The 21082-nt window shown below is 46.1% G+C and overlaps 1 protein-coding gene across 1 annotated transcript in view; it reads right to left on the bottom strand.

The window, feature by feature from the left end:
- Window positions 1–79: 79 nt before the first annotated feature.
- ZSCAN2 (zinc finger and SCAN domain containing 2) overlaps window positions 80–21082 on the bottom strand; it is a 28274-nt gene continuing 7271 nt past the window's right edge. Inside the window, 4 exon segments of the mRNA XM_006192604.3 lie at window positions 80–2305; window positions 2763–2883; window positions 3527–4392; window positions 6377–11840. Of these exon segments, the coding sequence (XP_006192666.1) occupies window positions 10399–11840 (1442 nt within the window). The 3' untranslated portion in view covers window positions 80–2305; window positions 2763–2883; window positions 3527–4392; window positions 6377–10398.

Genomic DNA, 21082 nt, shown 5'->3' on the forward strand with positions numbered 1-21082 from the left:
AGATTTTGCTTTGTTTTATAATTGATGGGTTTCTGGAATGTGGGAAAATATTTTAAAATCAAACACACAAAGAAAATTATTTTAAGAGGAAGAAACTGTTCCATTTATTTCCAAGCACCGTCTGCTCTGTATGTCCAAGTCAGAGACTCTTCCCTGCTCCCGCAGAGATGCCCAAGTCTCCGGAACGTGGTGACCTGCACACAGCCTCCCCCTTAGGACCTGGACACTTGAGAAAGGCGGGGACTAGTGGATTTGTCAGAGGCAGGTGACAGAGAGGCACATCCTTTTTAAAAAAAATATTTACTTACTGTATTATTTATTTTATTTTGGCGAGGTGGGGAGGTAGTTAGGTTCTATTTATTTTTAGAGGAGGTACTGGGAATTGAACCCAGGACCTCCTGCATGCTAAGCAGGCATTCTACCACTTGAGCTATAGCCTCCCCCTAGGAGTCTTCTTAATCAATGTTATGGTTCTCAGTTATTGCTCTGGATACATTTACAAACAGAAAAGTCTTTCCCCACTTCATTATCCTGGTTCATGATCTTCTAGACCCAGGCTCACATTTTGGGGATACAGCATGAGCTTTAAGGCGCCACAGTAGCCCTGCGGCAATTTGGAGTAATTCAGCCACACAGAAATTCTACTTAGGTTGAATCATGAAATTGCTAATTTTGTAGACCCAAAATGGCAATCACACATGGCCCCACCTAATGTACTGAGAGGAAGAGTAGGTTCTGGTTTAGAAAGTCAGCCTCTAGCATTGATCTTTCCTCCTCCAAGTAATATAACAGAATGCTTTCCTCTCAAGTAACCCCATGTAAATCCTAAGGCAGGGGCGGTGGGGAAATGCAGACAGTTCCTGGGCTCCAATCCTCCCACAGGGAGAACAGGGGGAGACCTTTACAAAGGCATTAATAATAAACCCTTGTCTAGCTGCCCAGTGCGGAAAGGAAACAGCTCGGCCGTTGCTGGTTCTCCAGCTGACCCAGCCATCAGTAACGCCACCAGCACGGGGGTGCGGAGCCTCCTCCATCCTTGATGGAGGGTGAGGACCTCACCCTCATATTACCAAGCTGTGAAAAGTAAGGCACAGAATCACAGTGAAGACACGCTGAGACAGCCACATAGTCAAGCTCAGAACTAGTCTCTGAATTCTCTGGAAATTAGCTTCCATTTTATCAGCATGAACAAGAAAGCCCTGAGTAGTATTTCGAAAGCCAGGTGTGTATTTAGTGAAACAAAATACAGCTGCTGGACTAGCATCTGAATTCTCTGTCTGTCTCCTGTGGGTGTCATGGGATAGAATCAAGGGCCATACAAACCCCCTTTTGGGTAGATTCTGTAGTGTTTTCAGACTCCTTGCTTTACAGGTATGTCTCCTACACCTGGAGTCTTTCCGCCCTCCGTGGGTTCTCGGATGTGCGCTAAAATGGGAACAGTTGTTGACTCGCCTCCCACGTTCAGCACATTCATAGCGTTTCTCTCCTGTGTGGATTCTCTGGTGTATAACAAGACTTGAGCTCTGACTGAAGGTTTTTCCACACTCCCTGCACTTACTAGGGCCTCTCGCCAGTGTGAATTCACCGGTGGGTAATGAGGTTTGAGAGGTTACTGGAACTTTTCCCACATTCCTGTCTCCCCTGTCCTGAGGTGTGGGGAGGACAGCTTACCACTGGGACTTCCCTTCAAAGCCTGGGGGCCATGGCTCCTGAGCGCCTCTGTCATTTCATGACCATCCCCAGTCACCACCTGCTGGTTCTCTTTGGAGTCCCCTCTATTCTGCAGCATGCCTCCTGCCACCTCGAAGGCATCAAAGGTGTTGGCAAAGGTCCAGTGGCTCATTGGGGCATCCATCTCATCATAGAAGGGGCAGGTGCCTGGCGTGTGGGTGCTCCTGGCTTTGCAGTAATTGGTCTGGAGGTTTTTGAACCACTAGCGACACTGCTCCAGGGTCCGCAGGAAGCCCCACTCTGGCAGCCACTTAGCCATCATCCAGTACACCTGGTGGTTCTGATGGCACGTGTGGAGTTTTTCATGAATCCAAGACTCACTGAGAATTCCCAGAAAAATCCTGGTTTCCTCATAGCCCCAGTGCACCCCTGCCACCCTCTCATCCTCCAGGCCCTGCCACTCCAGCTCATCCCAGGACTTGACTTTTCTCAAGATGGGCACCTGGCTGGACTTGACTCTCCCCCCCATCCACTGCGGAGTCTCTCACACTCTCCTTCTCTGGGGAGCGTTGGAGATCTGGGCTTTCCTCCTCTTCCACGTGGGAGCTCACATCGGGTCTATGGGCTGGGAAATCTGCAGGGAGATAGGAAGAAGACATTACGGTTGGGTGAATCTAATCCCAACAACTTTATATGCCAGGGAGGGGAGATGGCTAATTTTCAAGAAAAGTCAAAGGGAATTCTTGGGAAGGCTCAGTGAAAGTAATATTAAGGACAGTGAGGAAACAATATGAAAAAATTCAGGCCCAAATCTATAACTCTCTATCCAAGTTCATCTATCCTGCAACGAGTGAAATTCAGGCACCTGCCAAAGCCTTTACTGACCGTCTTCTTTAGATGAGCTTTAATACAGTATCCTTTCTGGACTCCAGAAACTTATCCTTGATAGCACTGATCATGGTATTCAATTTTCAGTCAGGATTGAAGTAAGAAATAGATTTGAAAAATTCAACCTAAAAAGCTCTAGAGTAGTGAATACTACAGAAACCCCACAGCTAGCTTTGATTGTAAAAGGAAAAAGCCATTCTCACCTAGTGAGGTCCCATTTGCAGATTTCCCCCAGCTTTCCAGGTGGTTCCTCTGTCCAGGTTCTGGTTGCCTCCGTGTCTCCTGGGAGACATACACAACCACGTCGCCAAATGTCACCAACTCCTGAGAAAACATGACACCGTACTCAAAACACAATGCCTTAAGACAAAATGCCTCTGTACTGCCCTATGCGGAGGGCAGGTGAAAAAGCACACTTAGAAGAAGCTAAAAAGTGAGTTTCCTTTGGCTTTGAAATGCAATATGGCAGGGGTCGGGGGAGAGAAAGCAAAGGAAGAAATGAACTAACATTTACCGGACAGCTGGGCTCTGTGCTGGAAACTTTACACTTGCTCAAAGTTACAGTTAGTAGGTGGCAGAGCTGGGATTTGAACTCAGGACTGTCTGAATCTGAAGTTTTTGTTGTTCCTCCCACTACGCAACCCTGCATACCATGAGGGCAAGATACAGATACAGAAAAAAGGAAGTAACTGTTACTTTTAAGACAAACAAGCACTCCTAGGGTCAGGGGGAAGAATGACTTTAATACAACCCCTCGCTACCTCAGCTGCGGTGCGGCTTTACTAAAGGCAGGAGATTTCGGCAACATTTTGCAGGCTGATGAAATTTTGGAGCCTAATCTGTAAAGTTGCTGTGCCTACATGCTGGGAAAAATTCCTTTGGAATTTCTGACTGACAAGAGAATTGATTGCAGAGGGCCCCACTCAGTAGTAAAAGGTGATCTGAGTAAGTGAAAAGTCTGGCCCACCTGGGAGCTGCTTGTGGTCCTCTGGTCACCACTGTTCTCCACAGAAAGAGCCAGAGCCAGAGGGTCAGGCAGGCTTGCTGGCAGAGGAAGGAGCCATCAGAGGACCAAGCTTCTCGACCCTCCCAGAGAGCAGCCCACCTGAGTTCAGAAACAGAAGAGCCTTCCTCTTTCTTTTAGCGTCTGCTTCGTCCTATCAAAGAAGGGCTGGCGAAATAACAAAATGACACATTTCTAAAAGGAAAGTTCCAGGTTTTTCCCTTCTACATCCATCCAGGTACTGACTTTCAGCGTTTTATGATTTTGTTCTTCAGTTTTTATAATACATGTGAGTCATCTGAATTGGGGACACATACTTCTTTTGAGGATGAATGAACTCTAGTTACCCCTACCTTGTGCCTTGACAAGGCCTAATATTGGTGCCCACATCTTACCTAGAGGGACCAGTAACGCCTCACTCATGTAAGGACAGGTGCCACAGGCTCTGCTGTGCAGTTTTATAAAACATGCCAACCAAGGTCCTTCTTCCCTTCGGAGGTGCCTGTTACGGATCCCACAGGTTCGTGTGGTCAGCCTCAGCTCCTATGCCATGTCTTCCCAGGGGAAGGAGCTTTGCCCTCCACCCCACTCCCTGCACTCAGAGGGGCTTTCAGGCCCTCCCCTCACTGCTGCTGCTTACTGCTCTTGTGGAAGGATCCGAGTTCTACTTTGGGGCTGTGGTTCATTTGGTCTTCTGGTTCTGGCTGTGAGTTCTTCACCATTGCCGAGAATTGATACATGGATTCTGTCTGTGCTTGCTTCAGATGGAAGTTTAGGGAACCCAGTACCAATCCTGAGGGTTCCTTCTCCTCTGACAGCACCTCCTGCCCCTGTTCAAAGACTGGAAATGGTCAGAATTCTGTAGGCACTAAAACTTAATCATCCCAAGGCACAAAGAAGCAAAGGGGGAGCCCAGTCTTATGCAAATCACTGCTGGGGCAGTAAGGAGTGTGGATGTGTGGAAGACTCCATAGAGATAAGGTCTGGACCCCCAGCCCACTGCAACCTGTCCACCTAGCTCTCGTGGGGCTGCTTCTGTCAACCCCTAGGCAAAACTAACTACACAGAGAGCAACCAACAAGCAGCTATTTTGCAATAGGACCCAAAGGTTCAATAATGTCAGTAAAGACCAGCGAACCCCTTGCTTCAGGCTGGCTGCTGTTGAATGAGAGCCGTTCTCCAAAGAGAAAACTGTGTATGTGCTCCTCTGGGGTCAGAGTGGTGCTCAAGCTATTTTAAGCAATTCTCTTATTTAATGGCGGTGACCAACACTCAGAACAACCAATGTTATGCATTCTCTGAAGAGTCAGTCTGAAAATGGAAGGAAAGATGCAGCTACCAGGCCCAGAAAATAATCAGATTCCATTTTGACACCAACAGCAAAGTCTACACCTCACCCATACTGCTGACACCCAAGGTGGCTCTGTCCCTCACATTCATTCGTCTGCTTTAACTACTTGGAACTAAGTTCTCATATATTACAGGCAGCTCCTGTATTCCAGGTTCTGTCTGCAAATCTTCCACCAGGGCCACTGCCTCCTCTCCACTCTCCAGGTGCTTTTGTCTAACCCAGATCTGGATCTCCTGGGGAAGGGACAGGCAGGAACTGTTCCAGGACTAGCAACTCCAGGATCTGTTCTTTCATACACTTCTCTGGTCTCAGCCACTGATGACAGAGCTTCCAGAGTTGGATGAGGGCCTCCTGGGGTTCTGATGCTTCTTGATAGTGGAAATGCCAAAAGTGCTGGCAGGAGGTCCCTGGTCCAGGGACAGTCCCTTGAGGGAAAATGTCTTGCTCCCAGTGGGAATTTTCTTCTAGCTTCATTATTTGAAGCTCTTCTTGTACTTGAGGAATCTGGATTCGTTGGTCCACAGCTACAGCCATTGTTCATATCAGAGAAGAACCCTGCAGCTGTGCTCTTAAGTTCAAACCTCTTCCTTTACCTCACTGGGAAACCACCTTCAGATAGGAGTCTAAGTAGAATTTGAAATTCTAGAGCCAGAGGCAGACATTACAGAGTGAACTCCAGTGAAAATCACAAGGGGCACCCCACCTGTACTGAAGTGAAGAAAAGTGCCTTCCTGTTCCCCCTTCCCATGTCCCAATACCCACGGAGTCTGGCCACCTGTCACTGGGGGTGGGGGTGTAAGATGGGGGGCATACAGCTCCAGAAGTTTGACAAGAGGGGACAAGGACTGGTGAGCTGGTTAGAAAGTAGTGGAGCTTGAAGCTGTGTTTGCATAGCGATTTACTTAACGCTGAGAAAATGCCAATTATCCATACTGAAGAATGAGGATGGGCTAATGGAGGTAATGAGGACAATAAACCATCCAGTCTTCCAAACCACTGGTCCTCAGAGTGTTGCAAAGTACATGCAGTACAAGAACGAGCCAGCGCTCAAGGTCGCAGCACCTTGGAGAGCAGCGCCTGGGTGGAGCCCGCTCGAAACTTCAGAGAAACAATTGCTCCCATCGCTCAACTGTCCTCGCCTCTGGCTGGGTTCTCAGCTTTGGGCGAGCCCTCTCAGGATTCCTCAGCCCTGGCACCATAACTCTCTCCCAAACAGGGAGATTTACCCTGGTTAAGGTTACAAGATTTAAGAGGAAGGATAATAAAGCAACAGACTCACAGGACATTACAGCTGGAAGGAAAGCTAAGTAAGAGGTACTGAGGCTTCAGCTCCCTCAAAGCTGAGGCAAACATGGTTCAGAGAACCCCAAGACCTTGCCCAAGGTCACAGGCTGGCAGGAATTGGGCAGTGGCTCAGCCTGGTGACGGTGGACTGGGTGACTGGCCCGTAGAGCGTGACTTACCCTGGAAGGCTACTCTGCTCCGCGGGCGACCTTCTCAGAAGCATCATGGGGTAAACGCGGACCGTGGGGACGGGGTCGCCTCGGCGGCTACGGGGCCAAGTTCGTCCCCGCCGGGCCCGGTGGGCAGCAAAGAGGGTGCCTCCAGCACAAGGGGCGCATCCGGCCCCAGGGTCCGCTTGAGGGAACGCAGGGCCCAGTCCGGAAGTGATCGGACCCTAGGTCTCTGCCTGGTCACTCCTACCCGACGCGGGAGACCCAAGCCCAAGGTGAGAACCGCTCCCGCCCACCAAGGCCCTGCGGCCACTGGAGGCCCGACTCTGCAGCACCTTCTCTGTGGCCACGCAACGTCCCTACAGGACACTCCCAACCGGAGCCCAGACGCCGAGTCCGGGCATTCGGACAGCCACTGAACACCGGAAGCGGAAATGCGAGCCCCAGAAGTACTCGGGCTTGGCTGGACTACTTTTCCCATAGGTCTCCGCCAGTGCCTCCAGACTGACAGCAGCATTAACCAATAATGTATGGGGATGGCTTGGGCGCCTCTTTGTTTCAGACGAATCACTGACGGCTGGTAGGACTTCTCTACAAGTGGGATTTGGTGGGCGGAGCCACAACTAAAATCTACCCAGCTGGAGTGCGATGGTCCTGCCTCGCTTCTCCCACCCTGGGGGAATTAGGGGAAGTGGCGGCCTCTCACCCTACGTGGCCAGGATACCACTGAGAGAGAAGGCCCTTTCCAGAGTTTTGCCTTACAGCTGAAAGTAAGTGTTTATGCCTGTTAATCCTTATTTATCCAGGTGAATAAATTCAGGCAGCTTGGATGCCAACTGTCTCAGGGTGGTGCTGAGAATTAAGTTCCCCCTTGCCCAACACACACAGGCTTCCTCATTTCCTGTGTGCCTAGTCCTGGGTGTTTCAAGATGAGTATCACTGAGGCTTATTCATTTAACGATCAATTGTGGAGCAGCCACTCCAGTGCAGCGTGGTAAGTGCTAAATGGAAGTGCTTTCAAAGTAAATGACTGGAAGGAAATACTAGAGAGCAGCTCGGAGAGTCCAGGAGGAAGGAAGATGCACCCTTAGGGAAAGGGGACAGGAAACTTTACCTTTGCATATTTTATCTGGTTTGGTTATGAAAAGTTTTGCATAGTAGTCTCACTCCCTATTTAACAGATAAAAGGTCTAAAATTCAATGGAAGGTGGGTGAAGTTGTGATTTCCCCTCTCAGGAGGGGCAGCATGTGTTGGGGTGAGGGAAGGACAGGACCATAAGAGGGGCTCTCTAAAGAGTCCTAAATCCAGTTGCAAGTCTGGGCTGTGGAGATTTCTTCCAAAAGAACTAATGTAGAAAACAGGTCAGCACTTTCTGCATGCACACACATCTAGCTTTCAAGTTTCAGAGCTGCTTCAGGGACTGGCTAAGTGGGGCAGACCCAGCTCAGGAGAGGGCTTTGGTTCTCAGCATCCAAAAGCAGTTCTGCTTTCACATGTTTTCTATTGTTGTAAGATTTCACTTGAAAAAGTGGTTCCACTGTTAAAAAAAGAAAATTGAAAATGACTAATGCCAAGTCCATGCCCTATTCCTTTAACTTGGGGATCTCCTGAACCAATGGAACTTTCACTGGAAGCAAAAATCAAGCCTGGAAAGGGTAGCCCCAAACACAACTCACATCACTTTCACCATCAACACTACGTGACCCCTGCATTTTACTCTGTGCTCACCAGACACTGTCTGACCACAAAGCCACCATTTCAGTCACTGGGGACCAGGAACAAGGGATGCTCTGAAAGTGGCTTGGGACAGAAGGCCCCCACTGTGAATGAATAATAATTGGGGTTCTGGATTCTGTTGGTCTCCTGGAAATTTAGTTTACAGGCGCCTCCCACCCAGGGTCTGGTCATCTCAAGGTGTCTGCACCAGAAAACTTGGGGGCTGGATCTCGAGGCCTGAGGCATCCTGGCAGGCCTCCTGCCTCTACACCGACAGTGTAAACAAACAGCAGACACATCGTGCCTACCAAGGACTGAGAGCTGTGAGAGGCCTGGGCGGGGTTCCTTAGAACCAGACCCTCTTCCTCCCAAAAGCCATTCTTCCACAGCTGCCTGGGCTTGTGAGCCGATGGGAAATTCTCAGAGTTGGGACACTGGGAAGAGGCGAGTAGGCCCTGGAGCCACAGCCTGTACTGATGCCAGACACGTGAGCTCAGCTGCACCAGTGACTGGCTGGAAAAACCAAAGAGAATTAACCACCAGCCTTTCCTCTTCACCAGGCTCTCCACAGTGATGGCACATGAGTCCTTGCTCCGTAAATGAAGGGGTGGAGTCAAGTGACAGGGACTTCACAGCCTACGTGGTTTGGTGTAACAACCGTCACTGCCTAGAACTTTCTTGTGTCTAACTTAGTTGAGTCTGGTTGGAGATGATTCCCAGTGGCCTCCCTGGAAGGCCATCTGGCTCCTTAGTCAAAGCTGCTGCTCCAAGTCTTGGCTGACAGATTGGATGCAGATTTAGCAAAGGGCGGTGGAGAGGTGTGCGCACTGGTCAAGCAAGACTAGGTTCACCCAAAGGTATGCTCTTTGAAGCAAGAGATTTTTGCTCCCTAAAGGTCTTAAGCCTCTTCTGGCCTGGGGAAGGAGGTGGGTGTGTGGGGTACAGAAGTAAGATGTGGGTTTGCTCACAGTTAAGTTTGAGTTTTCAACACAATGTGCAAAGATAGACTCAGGAAAAGAACAAGACCCTACTTTATTAGGCAATGTGGAGGGTCTGCCCTGTAAGAACCAAGGTGCATTCTGAGTGGAGGCCTCATGGGTAGGAGAGAAAAACCTTATTTACCTCCCTCTTCCCTCATAACAAACCCCTTCACCTGCTATCATCCCCTGTCTTAACTGTTTCATGGCTCAATGACCCAAGATCAAGGATGACATCTCTAAGCCAACTCTTGATTCAAGCCCAAATCTCTCCAGGGGACAGATGATGTGTCCTCAAAATCAACACTTCCTTAAAAATAATGTTCTTCATATACAAAAGCTACCAGACAGAATTCTAGACCTGCACATATAAGATAAAAATCTAAGAACAAGGAAATGACAAGTGCACAGAGTGATGACTATGGGGCCAGGTACCTGCGGGTAAAGACACAAGCCCACCCTGCAGCATGCAGGACTGTTTCACCCGTGATAAGACAGAGGTACCATCCACCTGGACGGGGGGAGGCAGCTGGGGGGCTCTGACTTCACCTCACACTCAAAAAACGAAACCTTGCAAGAATAAGTGCATTCCCTCCATGGCCGACGTAGCCCGGAACAGTGAGCAGAGATGAGAGCAAAGACATACATCTCGGTTTATGCCTTTGCTGGCAGGCCGTGTGCAGCCCCTACTGATGGAAAAGTCCCTGCCGGGACACTGGTTCCAGGCCAGACTCCCTCGTGTTTCGGTGTTCCTAACACTTTCTAGAACTAGAAAAGGGCTTTACCTTCAGGCGATGACTCAGGATTGGAAAAGCCCCCCAACCTGGGCCCAAAATGAAAGCCCAGGACCCAAAGGTAGGAAAAGCCGGGTCTGCCATGCAGGGGGCCTGGGGTGCTAGCAGCTCGGGTGGAGGCCCCTCAGCCCAACAAGAGGCAGCAGAACAACCGGACCACACCGCCAGACTTCCGGGACTTCTCTGAAACAAGGGCCACACTGTCTTCCTGTCTCACACGGAGAAATATCTATTTCCCCCTGTTCTACCAGAGAGGAAACTGAGGCACAGAGGATCAGGAGAGGAGCCAATCAAGTGGAGAAATGTAACAGAAAAAGACTCAGTGTTCTGACTGTCCATTCCTATGCTCTGTTCTCGGGGCTGGACTCTGACCACTAAGCTGATGGGGTCCTAGAGACGACGGTGAGCAGGGGTAAGATTCTGGCAACCCCCCCAACAAGCATTTAGGAAGAATGGTTCTTCTAAAGATAAACATCCCTATTTGGGGGCAGCATAGGAAGTCCCTCTCCTGGGCCAGCCCCCGCACCTTCCCTCTCTGCCCCTTCAGTAAAGCTTCTCCTTCATGTGAGTTCTCTGATGGGTGATAAAATTGGAGCTATTGCTGAAGCCTTTGCCACACTCGGGGCATTTGTAGGGCTTCTCCCCTGTATGGATTCGCTGGTGTATGATGAGAACTGAATTCCAGCTGAAGCCTTTCCCGCATTCAGGACATCTATACGGCTTGTCTCCCAAGTGGGCTCGCTGGTGCATGACTAGGATGGAGCCGCGGCTGAAGCTTTTGCCGCACATGAGGCATTTGTAGGGCTTCTCGCCCGTGTGGGTCCTCTGGTGCACCACCAGCTGCGAGCGCTGGCTGAAGCCCTTCCCACAGTCGCTGCACTTGTAGGGCTTCTCACCCGTGTGGATCCTCTGGTGCTTGATGAGGTTGGAGCTCCAGCTGAAGCTCTCCCCGCACGTCAGGCACTCGTAGGGCTTCTCGCCGGTGTGCATCCCCTGGTGGGCGATCAGGCTGGAGCTCTGGCTGAAGCTCTTCCCGCACTCCCCGCACTTGTAGGGCTTCTCCACCATGTGGGTCCGCCGGTGCGTGGCCAGGTTGGAGCTGCGGCTGAAGCTCTTCCCGCACTCGCCGCACTGGTAGGGCTTCTCCCCCGTGTGAGTCCTGCGGTGGGTGATGAGGGCCGAGCTCTGACTGAACCGCTGCCCGCAGTCCGGACACTTGTACGGCTTCTCTCCCGTGTGGATCCTCTGGTGTCTGATGAGGTTGGAGTTGTAACTAAAGCTCTCGCCGCATTCTTTACATTCGTAGGGCTTTTCTCCCGTGTGGATTCCCTGATGCGTGTTCAGGCTGGACCGGTTGCCGAAGCTCTTCCCGCACTCGGGGCAGGAGTAGGGTTTCTCTCCCGTGTGCGTCCGCTGGTGGGCGATGAGGTTGGGGCTCCTGCTGAAGCTCTTGCCACACTCGGCGCACTGAAAGGGTTTCTCCCCTGTGTGGATCCTCTGGTGGGTGATGAGGTTGGCGCTCCGGCTGAAGCTTTTCCCACAGTCCCTGCATTTATACGGTTTCTCCCCGGTGTGCGTAGTTTGGTGTCTGCTGAAGTTTGAACCGTCGCTGAAGCTTTTCCCGCATTCGTCGCATTTGTAGTACTTCTCTCCCGTGTGCGTCCGCTCGTGCGTGATCAGGTGGGATTTCCGGCTGAAGGTCTTCCCACACTGGGGACATTCATAGGGCTTCTCACCCAGGTAGGTGCCCTGAAGGCCTATGAGCTGTCCCACTTCCCTGCCCTGGGATGGCACCTCCGCAGGGTCCTCACCGGAGGCGCTTCCCCGGGGCCCCCGAGAGCCGCAGTCTCTCTCAGAGTCACTTTCCCAATCGGATTGCTGAATGCCTTCCCCGTCGGGCATTTCTGAGAACATCTCACGTGATTCAACGTCCTCAAATATGTCTTGGTTAGAGTTCTCCCCATTCTCACTCTGGATCTCAAAATCTGAAACAATGAAGAAAAACGTACAATTTGTACTCAGTTTCCGTAATTATGAGAAAAGAAAGCCAAAGGGGACCTGTTTAAAAAAAAAAAATAAACTTCTAGTGAAAGTAAAGAGGAGAACCCTCTAAACTTTAAAAATCCAGGTTTATTTCCTTCTACCTGGTTATCTAGTGGCCAGGCCTTGTGTCTTTGTGGTGATCACCCAGAAATTCTAAGTGTTAAAGATGTGGGTTCTCTGCTATACATAAAATAGCTAAACAACAAGGTCCTATCACATAGCCCAGGGAACTAAATTCAATACCTTGCAACAGCCTGTAATGAAAAAGAATATGAAAAGGAATATGTGTGTGTGTGTGTGTGTGTATGCACACGCGTATCTATATATATCTGAATCACTATGCTATACACCAGAAATTAACATTACACTGTAAACCGACGATAGTCCAATGAAAAAAATAAAAAATAACCAAAAACAAACAAGATGGAAAAAAAAAGATGTGGGTTCCAAGTCTCTACCTGTTTTTCCACTGGGAAATGAGGTCAGGTGGGAATCTGAAAATCCAAATCAAAGGAAAGCAATAGAGTACAAAGACTCCAACATTCACCATGGTGCCTAATGCTTAGTAGCTGCTCAATTAAATTTGATGACTAATGAATGAGATACTTATTGGTGCCATAGAAATTTCCCTAAAGCTCAGTCTCCTTTCAAATGGCACTTATATAATAATTTTGTGCATTAAAATATGACTGGAGTTTATAATCTTATTAGCTGACATTTAAATAAGACACAGACAAGATGACAGGGCACCTGCATCAAGGACTCCAGGTGTCTATACAGATGACTGGAAACACATGGGCATTTTGAAGAGTCCTCAAATTTCTCTGCAGTGAGAGCCTACATATAGATCTCCCACGGGTGATACAAAGCATCCACCTTCCAGAAACTTGTCAAAGTCTTGACTGCCCAATACTTAGCAAACATCTGGGAGAAACAAATCATGAGAGAAGATTGCTGGAAGAATATGTATTCCTTTCCTTACATCAGAGACTCTAAAATCTACCCCAGGATTTAGCGAGAACAGCAGAGAGCTGTGAGCCTGCATCACAGGGTTTTGACACTGGTAGGACTATGTTCACTGAACTGCATGTTGGTTTAATGGTCCTGGCTAACACTGATAAACACTCTAAATGTCACTAGAAATTCATGGCTGTCAGGAGCCTTAGTGCTGCCAGGAAGTTGCTGATGACATTGTTTATACCACACAATATCCTCTTCCTCGGCCAGGGGAGGAAATTTCCCTCTGATGGAAATACCAAAAGGAACTGCTCTCCTGAATGATTTGTGTCTGCCTCATGCCCCTGACTGTGGCTCCCTCTCTGCCTAGCCCGTGTGGAAGCTTAGAGCCAAAAGCTCAGAGGAGGAATACTGGATGTTTTTACAACATGCAATTTGTGTTCTTTCACTCCATTTTTTCCTCTCAATATTTTCTTCTTTACTATACTTTCTTTGTGCTCTATTTCTGTAAGATGTCCTCAACCCTTTTTCTGAATTCTGTAGCGTATACAGAAATAAACCAGTGCTTTTACTGATAAAGATGACAGCCTGATTATTACTGACACCAGACGTCAGGCCTCCTGAGAAAGTAGTTCCATTCACAGCAAGGAAGACAATTAGTAAAATAATTACACAAAGCCCTAGTGACACTTCCATTATGAATGCTGATGAACCGTTTAAGGTTAGATGCTCATTCAGTGCTTACTAGTTTCTATAAGTTAACGTAAATTTCCATACATGCGCATGATAAAATGTGGCATGCATCTCTGAGACAGAACCTAGGTTCCACTCACACTCATGCCTCAAGATCGTATTTACACTTGCAAATAAGCATATAATTACATTTCATGCTCACACTAACATATATGCTACTGGTAAACTGTAGACTCCTATAATTGCCCTCTGGCCCCCTCCCTGAGATCTCCAGGGGATGGATGTAGGCACAAGAGTTTCCATGCACGCTCCCACTTGGCTAGGGCCAAGGATTCTGTGCTTCCTTAATGCCCTGCAAGACAATTTTCTTGCAAGTTTCTCGCACAGAGCCCTGTTAGCATCTCTTTTCTAATGAGGACCTCCAGGCTGAGGCCCTGATTCATTTTCTTCAAGTTAATGTAATCCAAACCCTTTTGTGATGACTTAAGTAGCTGTTCTCTTCTGAACAGGGATGATAGTTAATAAGATTTTTCACTGCTCTAAAATCAGAAGAACTGGTATGTTCCTGGCTAAGCTCAGAGGCAACAGGGAAAACAAAAACTCAAACTTCATTTTCAGTCAGTTTAGGAGGGAGATTAACTTGCAGACAACAAAATACATGTAAGGGCTTCCAAAACCGGCAGAGACTAGGCAGAAGCCAATGAAGGAGGAAGCAAAGAGATCAAGCGTGGAAAGCAGGAGAGGGGCCCTGCTCAGGGGCAGTTTCTCAAACTCAGGCAGAAAAATCACTTCCTGAGGATAAGAGACTCACCCTCAAGTGCATCAGTGTGTTTGGGAACTGGGGTAAGATGGGCTGTCTTCTTTGGTTCAGAGAAGCAAAGCAGGTGAGGCTACAATTAGAATCACTCAGATGAACCAAGCAGGCAGGAAGCTTTCTGTTTCTGTGATGCAGAGGAGGAGGGAGACTTGGACTCTCACTCATTAATCATAGGAATTAGTTATTGAGAAAAGGGACCATTTTTCATCCCTCCAAAATGTTAAGTGAAGCCACCACCTCTATGAAGGAAGACCACAAAGCAGAAGTTGAGGAACAGACAACAGGACAAGAGGAAATGTGAGCTGGGAAGAAGGGGTAAAATCCTGAGACATGAAGACAAAACGGGGAGGAACACAAAGGGAAACAGGCACCCTGGAAAGCGCAGAAGAGAAAGGAGAACCGACTTAAGAAAAGCAACGACAGGAAATGGAAACAAAGAAAGAAGTTAAAGGGGAGAGGGTATAGCTCAGTGGGAGAGCGCATGCTGAGCATGCGCCAGGTCCTGGGTTCAATCCTCAGCACCTCTATTAAAATATAAATAAATAAACCTGATTACCTCCCTCCCTGCCCCCCACCAAAAGAAGTTAAAAGGATTAAAGAGAATGATAGAAATCCAAGTGAGACAAAAGAAGAATCCATAAACATATAACTAGAGTTCTCAAAAAAGGAAACTAAACCAAAGGAACAGAACAAAGCCTGCAAATATAATCCATAAAGACAGAAGAACCCTTGAAAGGTGCACTGTGTGCCAAGGAAAATCAACCCAAGGTAGTTAATAATGAGATAGGGGACAAGGCAAAAAGATCGAATCACTTAGATGGGGAAAGAAAATCAACCGGCCTCAGATTTCTCTACAGGAACCTCCAATCCCCGCAGAGTGTAGCAGTAGCTACAAGACATGCAAGAAGAGAAGGCATGTGCCCAGGGTTTTGTGTTCAGCAGAACTGTCCTTCAAGTATAAAGTTTATAGGCCAAGCTTCGAATATACACAAATTCACAGAAATTGTTCCTCTGGCCCTTCTTAAGGAAACTGTTAGGAGACGAATTTCAGCCACAACAAGATAAAGGGAATTCCAGAGGAAAAGGGTTGGGGCTGAACACCTGATACATTTAAGTTCAGAACATCTACAAACGGCTCTGCTGGTTGGGGTGATACAAGAGAATGTAAATGTTATTCAGTGATGTAGAAATGACACTCTAACCAAAACTGGGGTTGCGAGGAAGACGGTGGAATACAGGATGTCTGTCGATTGCCTCATCTGTATACCTAGGGGTTCAAAGGATATCATTTAAAATTGGCAAATCATGTAGCTGAAGTAGAAGAGTCTTTAATAGGACAAAAATAAACATTATTAGACAATTACTGACTGAAATCAGGGAGTGGGGAGGAAAGCAACTATCTCTGTCAGATGTTAAAACATACTATAAGATCTCAATAATTAAAACATTAGTAGACAATCAGACTAATGAAACAAAACCAAAACTCCAGAAAGACTCAACAGACATGTGAATTCAGAATTTAACAAGGTGGCACATGAATAGACAGACCAGTAGGAAAAAAAAAAAAAAAAGAAAAAGAAAAAAGAGAAAAAAAAAACCCAAATAAGAATTTTTTTAAAAATGAGAAAGACAAAAAATTACAAAAAATTTTTAAACTGAAAGGAAAGAAGAAGAAAAAAAAAAAAGACCAGTGGAACAGAAAAAATCATCTCTATGACTATGGGAATTTAACATATGATAAAGGTAGCCTCCGAAATTTATGAAGACACCACATTCAATAAATGATGGTGGAACAACTAGTTAGGGCAAATGGAAAAATTTCAGTTGGACCTATACTCGGACAAATCCCAAAGAGATCAAAGATTTGAAGGAAAAAAAATTAGTACTGAACTATTAGACAAAAGTATGAGAGAAGTCCTTTATAATCTGGGAGCCTTTAAACGTGATACTTAATTTGTGTGATTATCTTTCTCTACCACCTCACTGCAGAGGCCCTTCTGAGCAGAACCCAGACCCAATAACCCCCTCACTGTCCGCTGCTTAAGGACCAGTCCTATCCTTTACTACGCAAAGATGCAAGAACTGTTATACTCCAGAGAAGGCCAAAGGGAGGTTGAGAGGTCTCTTAAGGTTGATCTCTGACAACACAGAGGCACAGGTGAAGCCATTCTAAAGGACAGAAAAGAGTGCCCTTCAGGTGATCTGTCTGAAAAAGGGCCTCCAAATGAGGGAGGAAGATCACTGAGCTGCGAAGGATGAGGGATCCTGCTCCCTCCGATCTTCTCCTCGAGAAAGGCTGGCCCTGGTGAAAACAAGAGGAGAGAGCACATTAAACTGCAGGCAGTTCCCTCCTTTTCTTGTTAGTGGCCAATTAAAGTGAAAACTCAGAAGCTGGTCTGGTCAGATGCAAGGGGCGTATCTTCACCAACATGTTACAAGTGGAGATGAGATGAGGTGGTCAGAGCAGAGAATTTTCTTTAAAAAGAACTTCACTAGTAGAAACAGTGTTTGCTATTTCAAGATGAGCATATTTTGTGGATGTGACTGATGCAGGGAGGCAGGCTTCTGGGGAAGCAGGCTTGTGAGCAAGCAGCTGGACGGCCAGCTCTCCAGCAGGGAAAACTCAGAGATGAGTCAGGCACTAAGGAAAAAGGAAAGAAGGGGTCTCCCTTTCTAAATATTTTGTTCTGCCCACAAACTACTGAGGTAGGGAAGAAGTCCCCTTACCTATGCAAGGACTTTAAAACAAGGGTTTTGGACTGTGCTGTGTAGTTTAAAAGTTGAAGGACCTCACATAACGTACAGACTTTATTTGGATTCCTTGGTCTATTTTCAGGTAGTATAAATATAACTGGAGGGCACCTTCAGATTCCGGAGACAAGGAGGGCCCCTCTGAGAAGGTGACATCTGGCGAAATTAGGAATGCGGTTCTAACTGATCTTCATAGTTATCTATACAAAACTGATCCATTTTATTTATTCATCTGCTTCACTGTAACCACAGCTAACAAGCCTGTTCTTCTTGAATATAACACTTAATTACCCGCTTACTCACAGAGGGAGCTTGTTTGTGATACTTGTTTGTGACTACAGGTTTTGGAAAGTATACACAGGTTGTCAAAAACCTGCACCTGAGACAGACTTCAAAGAAGTTATGTTCTCCCCTCGTGCACTGCTGGTGGGAATGTAAAATAGTGCGGCCACTGTGGCAGATGGTCTGGCAATTCCTCAAAAAATTAAACACAGAATTACCATATGACCCAACAATTCCACTTCTGGGTATGTATCTAAAAGAACTGAAAGCAGGGATATCAAATATCCTTGTGCATGCATGGCTCATGATAATCAAAAGTTGAAAACAACCCAAGTGACTACCCACAGACAAATGGATAAACAAAATGTGGTCTATACACACAATGAATATTATTCAGCCTTAAAAAGGAATGGAAGTCTGACCCATGCTTCAACATGGATGAACCCGGAGGACATTATGTTACGTGAAATTAGCCAGTCACGAAAGCACAAATATTGTATGATTCCTCTTCCATACAGTACCCAGAGCAAATTCATAAAGACAGAAAAATGAATGGTGGCTGCCAGAGGTCATGGGGAGAGAGAAATAGGAAGTTAGTGTTTAATGGGTACAGAGTTTCAGTTTGGGAAGAGGAAGAAGTTCTGGAGTTGGATGGTGGTGATGGTTGCAAAACAATGTGAATGTACTTAACGCCACTGAACTGTATACCTAGAAATGGTTAAAATGACGATTTTATGTTATATATATTTTACCACAACAACAAGAAAAAAGAATTTATGGCTCTTACAAATCATTTTATGTACTCTATCAAATGTAAAATAGTTGATCATTACTAGAAAATTTTTGAAATTAATTTTAAAGGATTAAATAAATGCTCAGAGAGGGGAGGATATAGCTCAGTGGTAGACTGCATATTTAGCATGCACAAGGTCCTGGGTTCAATCCCCAGTACCGCCATTAAAAGAAACATTAATAAATAAATAAACCTAATTACACCCCCCCAAAAAAGGAACAAAATTAAAAGAAAAAAAGAAATAGCTTTATAAAAATAAATAAATAAATGCTCAGAAGGGCAGAGAATTCTTAGAAATACTATTCTATTTTTGATGGTCTAATAGGCAAAAGAATAGTATCTTGTTTTAATGGGTATTTCCCTGATGATTTGTTAGGTTGAACATCTTTTCATATGGTTATAATTTGTTTTCCTTCATTTCTAAATTGTCTGGTCATATCTTTTACCTTTGATTCCACTGGGTTGACTTTTCTTATGAATTTTAGATGCTCTTACAGATTGCGATTTTTACCCTTATCTGCTACACTGCAGACTTTGTGGAAAATATTTCCTCCTAGTCTGTGCACTGTCTTTGAACTTTGTTCATAGTACCTTTTTTATATAAAGGCTTTTTTTTCTGTTTTCATGAGTCCAATCTAGCTTTGAAGATTTCTGTCTTGCTTAAGGTTAAGAAGTCCTACCCCACAGTAAGATTACAAAAATATTCTATAGGTGATGCCAAATTTTTTACAGTATAGATCTATAACTCATCTGGAATTCATTTCTGTATAACTCGTGAGGCAGAGATCTATTTTAAGTTATGAAATAGGGATCGGGTTTTAAATTTTTTAAATTTTTAAATTTTATTTGAGGGGGAGATAATTAAGTTTATTTATTTATTATTTTTTTAAATGGAGGTAACTGGGAATTGAACCCAGGACCTCATGTAGGCTAAACTAAGCACCTGCTCTACCACTGAGCTATACCCTCCCACCTCCAATTTTTTTTTAACATTTTTTATTGATTTATAATCATTTTACAATATTGTGTCAAATTCCAGTGTAGAGCACAATTTTTCAGTTATACATGAACATACATATATTCATTGTCACATTTTTTTTTTCGCTGTGAGCTCCTGCCTCCAATTTTAATTTTTAAAAAATGGTTAGACCACTGTCCAAATACCATCCACTCAATGGTTCCTGAATTGCCACAGGTCCCTTATTGGTTAGTAAACAAATGAACCTCAGTCTAAACCAATGGCTCTAGACTCACATGCATAGTACACTCTCATGGAATTCACAGTGCCCAAGCGTGTCCCCTGCCTGGTCAGAGGCCTCATCTTTCTTTCCCAAGCTAGAAAGGGTATAAGTCTGAATTTGCTGTAATTTATTTATATCAACGAGATAACTGGTCACAAACTTCGGTGCTTTAATGTGTGTTAGGCTCAGAATTCCTGTAAGTTCCCTCCCACCTGATTGTGACATACTGCTGTGTCTCAACACCATGGTCAGAGCCATTGGTCTAAAATACAGAAGTGATTCTGTAATTCTGATACAGCTGATGCCCAAGTGGGGCTCTCCCCATCAGGGCGCTGCCCTGGCAAGGCTGGCAGGAACCTTAATCATGCCTGGGTGACTGAGACCGTTGTTCCTCCTGAACGCTGCTTGGAAGACCAACTGCCGATAAAAACAGCAAGGCGCTGTTATCAGTTTAAATGAACGACTGCCAAACATTTTACAGTTACAATGCCACATCTCTCTCTGAGTTCTACATGGTATACATTTCAAATATTTAAGTGAATTACAAGTAATTTCATTTTGAACCTAACAATTATAGCTTTAAAAAGACATTTACAAAAAATAAAAATAAAAAAAATTTTTAAAATAGACATTTACAGGGTGGGGTGGGTACAGCTCAAACGTTAGGGTGCATACTTAGCATGCACAAGGTCCTGGGTTCAATCCCCAGTACTTCCTCCAAAAGTAAGTAAATAAATAAACCGAATTCCCTGCCCCCCACAAAAAAAGCAAAAAGTAAAAAGCAAAAAAAAAAAAAAAGACATAGACCTTTACAACCCTGCAACACTCTCCACTCTCCTTCTTCTTAAGAAAAATGAATGTATTTGTTCATTTGCTACCACTGAGGGAGCATTTTGCTGGGATAGCAAGTTCAAAATAGGTGAGCTGTTGCCGGTGCCCACCAAAAGCCAGGTGAGATGCTGAGGACAGCTGGACAGGTCGCTGTGACTCTTCCACTCAACTGCTGGATAAGAGTAGGTTTGAAGTTGATAACCTCCATTCTCTCTAGTCTAGAGTGCCTCTCAAACTTCAAAGGGCATACAAATCACCTGGAGATCTTGTTAAATGCAAATTATGCTTCAGTGGGGCTGGGCGGAGACCAAGAGTGTGCGGTTCTAACAAGCTCCCAGGTGACCCCAATGTTCTGGGGGCATGGACCAAACCCTGAGTAACAAGGCTCTGGAGCAGTGATTTTTAAATTTTGCTGCATCTTTAAACCACCAGGGGGGCTTTCAAAACTCCCTGGCCTGGGCCACACCCCATGCCAACTAAATTAGAAAATCAGAATGCCTGGAAGTGGGCTCCAGGACTTCAGTGATTCCCATGTGATGCCAAGTTTGAGAACCAGAGGTCTAGTGCAGTGGTTCTCAAACAGGAGACTGAAGCAGGATCACCTGGAGGGCTTGTTAAACCTGAGTGCCAGACCCCCACCCCCAGGGTTTCTGGTTCAGTAGGTCTGAAGTGGGGCCCAGGAACACATTTTAACACATTTCCAGGTGGAGCTGATGACGCTGGTGCAGGGACCCCACACTGCCTTAACGTTTAGAGGATTTATATGTCAGGCGTTTGTCAATTTTGAGCCCTATCATTTCCCCTTTGCTCCCCTCTGAT

This window comes from Camelus ferus, chromosome 27, assembly GCF_009834535.1.
Source record: "Camelus ferus isolate YT-003-E chromosome 27, BCGSAC_Cfer_1.0, whole genome shotgun sequence".
Taxonomy (NCBI): Eukaryota; Metazoa; Chordata; class Mammalia; order Artiodactyla; family Camelidae; genus Camelus; species Camelus ferus.